This window comes from Anarrhichthys ocellatus, unplaced genomic scaffold (assembly GCF_004355925.1).
Source record: "Anarrhichthys ocellatus isolate YVR2014 unplaced genomic scaffold, GSC_Weel_1.0 scaffold1, whole genome shotgun sequence".
Lineage (NCBI taxonomy): Eukaryota > Metazoa > Chordata > Actinopteri > Perciformes > Anarhichadidae > Anarrhichthys > Anarrhichthys ocellatus.
Window position 1 is genome coordinate 10,310,225 of NW_022280031.1, and position 3,021 is coordinate 10,313,245.

Genomic DNA, 3,021 nt, shown 5'->3' on the forward strand with positions numbered 1-3,021 from the left:
ACACACACACACACACACACACACACACACACACACACACACACACAAGCTCACACAATCATGACTCACTCTCGTTTTGTCTGTAGTGGAATTGGAACCTCGTGTGTGTATCAATGAGCAGGCAGCAGCCAAGGCATTAACTATAGGACCGAGCTCATTTGTATTCTCTACCGGCCCCCGGGCATTAGAGTGAACTCGGATGTTATCCGTGGTCTTATGTAACGGTAGGTGGTAATTACATTTAGTGTGTGTGTGTGTGTGTGTGTGTGTGTGTGTACATCGAATATGTACACACATTTACAGCAGAACTGTGAGCTCACGTGTGCATTTGCGTACCTGAAAAACCCCTTGCAGCCCTCACAGGTCATGGCGTTGAAGTGGAAGCCGGTGGCTTTGTCGCCACACACGCCGCAGATCCGCGGCACGTTCCTATCGAACTCATCAGGGGCCAGAGTGGATGTACTCACAACTGTGGACTCCATCACTAAAAAACAGGAAAAAAAAGAGAGGTCCAAAGGAGAAAGACAAATAAGAGAGAGAGAAAGAGTAATTAAATCAGCTCCTGGTTGTACAAACTGTTCACTTGCTCAATAAGAAAAAAAGAAAAAAAAAAAAAGGAGGAAAAACATAAATTAGACTGCCAAATTCTAACATCTGAAGTACAGACTTTTTGCACTTTACAACAAAATGATGAAAGTAATTTAAAATTACCGATCATAATATTTTCGATTAAGCGATACAAAGTTGCTGTAAAAACTCGACACCAAGTGAGTGGCGTATCTTTTCACCCGTCTGCATGTCAACCAAACGGAGTTCCTTCCTTCAGGACACATTAATAGTGCCCCGTCTCCCTTTCGGAGCGGAACAGGGAGCCGTATGAATCAAGTAGGAAAAACTTCAAAATGCTGGATCTGGGTTACATTTGATTACATAGTGCTCCCAGTATCCATTTCACTAAACAGCCTCGTTAGAGGAAGAAAAATAGGCACGTCCCTGCAAGGCTAGCATCCTCATAAACAAACAGACAGACAGACACTGTCCCTTTTTCACAAAGCGCCTTTCTTATTCTCTTCTTTGCTTCCACTGCAAAGTAAAAGTGAAGCAAGGAGATTGAGGGCCACTCGAGGGGAGCGTAACTAAACCGATACAAATCTCAACAAACTCACAAATCAACAGCCAATGAGGTAAGGGCCCAGCTGAATAATTTAAAATGTTTTGACAGATCACTTCATCATTCATGTCTAATTAAAAACCACCGGTCCTGCTTAAAGTCTCACACACACACACACACACTCCAGGAAATGCAAACAATGTTGTTTTTCCTCAGTACAACTGAGAACTATATGAACATTATGCCTTTAAAACCAAATTCTGTCCATGAGCAATCGTATGAGCAGGACATGTAGTCCTGCTGTTTTAAGAAGGCAAACAGAGGAGCTTTTCAGTTCCTCTCTGGTGCAGGCATCGTGGACAGCGGTAACTCAAAGTGTGTTGATGTCTTGCATCTCAGCACCACATGCTTCAACCGGAACATCTGATACAACGGCCGTCACGGTACACGGCGTAACAGTAAACACGAATACAACTGGAAGGACCGGCAACCAACAGCAAATATTTGTGGAGGGAATACAACTATCGGGTTACATTGAACTCCGATACAGACAACAGACCACACAGCAACTCTTCAAACTATTGGTCTCATCACCGAGGTCCTGGAACAGTGAGCTCTGGCCAACTGGTTTAAGAACTCAAAAGCAGAGCAGGGTTAAAACCACACTGTCTGATTATCGTAACATTTGTTTCGCTCTCAGTGGAACCTTTTTACTGTCACTTTTCACAAACACTGTGAAGACTCCTGTGACGGACAAGAGTGTGACCTAAACTCTGCTGTTTCTCCCCCCTCCCCCCATTGTCTCAGTGCACAACTTGTTTCTTATCTCCCACCCACCATCTCACATTTCCCCATGCAGAGGACAGGTACACATGTTGAGTCAAAGCTTTACCAGGCCAAGACTTGAAAGGCTATTTGGAGTTTGTGTGAATGAAAGCCACCAAAAAAAATAACAGACTGTGGCACATTTGAACAGGATGTTGTTCTGCAATTGGGGTTTAACCAAACTTCCTGTGTAGAAATATCATGGTTCTTTAACAAAAAAAAATATTTTGTGGGATAAAAAAAAAAACACAGCTTCTATGTGAGGTGAGTCACTCACTCGATGACATGATTGCCAATTTTTCTGTCCAGGATAAGTTTTCTGAACTTACGAACCCTTGCAACGTGTGCTCCAGCTGTTCCCTGTCACCATATTTTCGTTATTAGCATTTTGTATGACGGATAGACATGACCTAGAACATTTGTGTTGACCTCGATATTACCCGAACATAAGAATGTAACCAATATTTCAGTCAACATGACAAACAGTAGGGTTTTGTCTGATTATGTTTGATCTATGTTAAATAAATTATTTATATATATATATATATATATATATATATATACACACATATATATATACACACACACATATACATATATACATACATACATACACTAAGGAAATAAAAGTTCATTGCTCTTTTAATGGTTATACTTGCATAACTATGCTATTACATCATTACATCAGTGGCATAAAATGACAATATAAGTCATTTAAATAAGTAATTCACCTGGGAAGTGTGTTAAAACATGTTCGTTTGGTGGCTTTGTAGTGTTGAACAGTGTTGGACAGGTCTGTCACACTTTATCTTTTTAAACACATTATTCTGGAATCGCGCTGACAGAGATGACACACCATCAACATACAGACCCAACAGAAAGAAAGAGCATAGGGTTATTCCCGCCATGTCATGTAACACGATACTGACCGGTATAAATGGCCCAGCAGGTTGTCGAACATAAAATCTGTTCTACGGCATGAAGGCAAAACTAATCCCAGCAGGCATTCGCACTCATCACTCACTGTGAAACCAACAGGGAAAACAGCCATTTGCTTTACCGTATCATCAACTGATCGGTAAAGC

At 41.3% G+C, this 3,021-nt stretch overlaps 1 protein-coding gene across 4 annotated transcripts in view; it reads right to left on the reverse strand.

Annotated features, from left to right (window-relative positions):
• Window positions 1-3,021, reverse strand: part of LOC116382429 (vitamin D3 receptor B) — a 25,098-nt gene that overhangs the window by 12,728 nt on the left and 9,349 nt on the right. For 3 of the 4 annotated variants that reach the window (XM_031845504.1, XM_031845487.1, XM_031845477.1), the window contains one exon: window positions 337-484. In XM_031845504.1, coding sequence (XP_031701364.1) covers window positions 337-482 — 146 coding nt within the window. In that variant the 5' untranslated portion in view covers window positions 483-484. Of the gene's footprint in view, window positions 1-336; window positions 2,476-3,021 lie in introns of those variants that run through there. The other variant, XM_031845495.1, reaches the window with a different exon arrangement.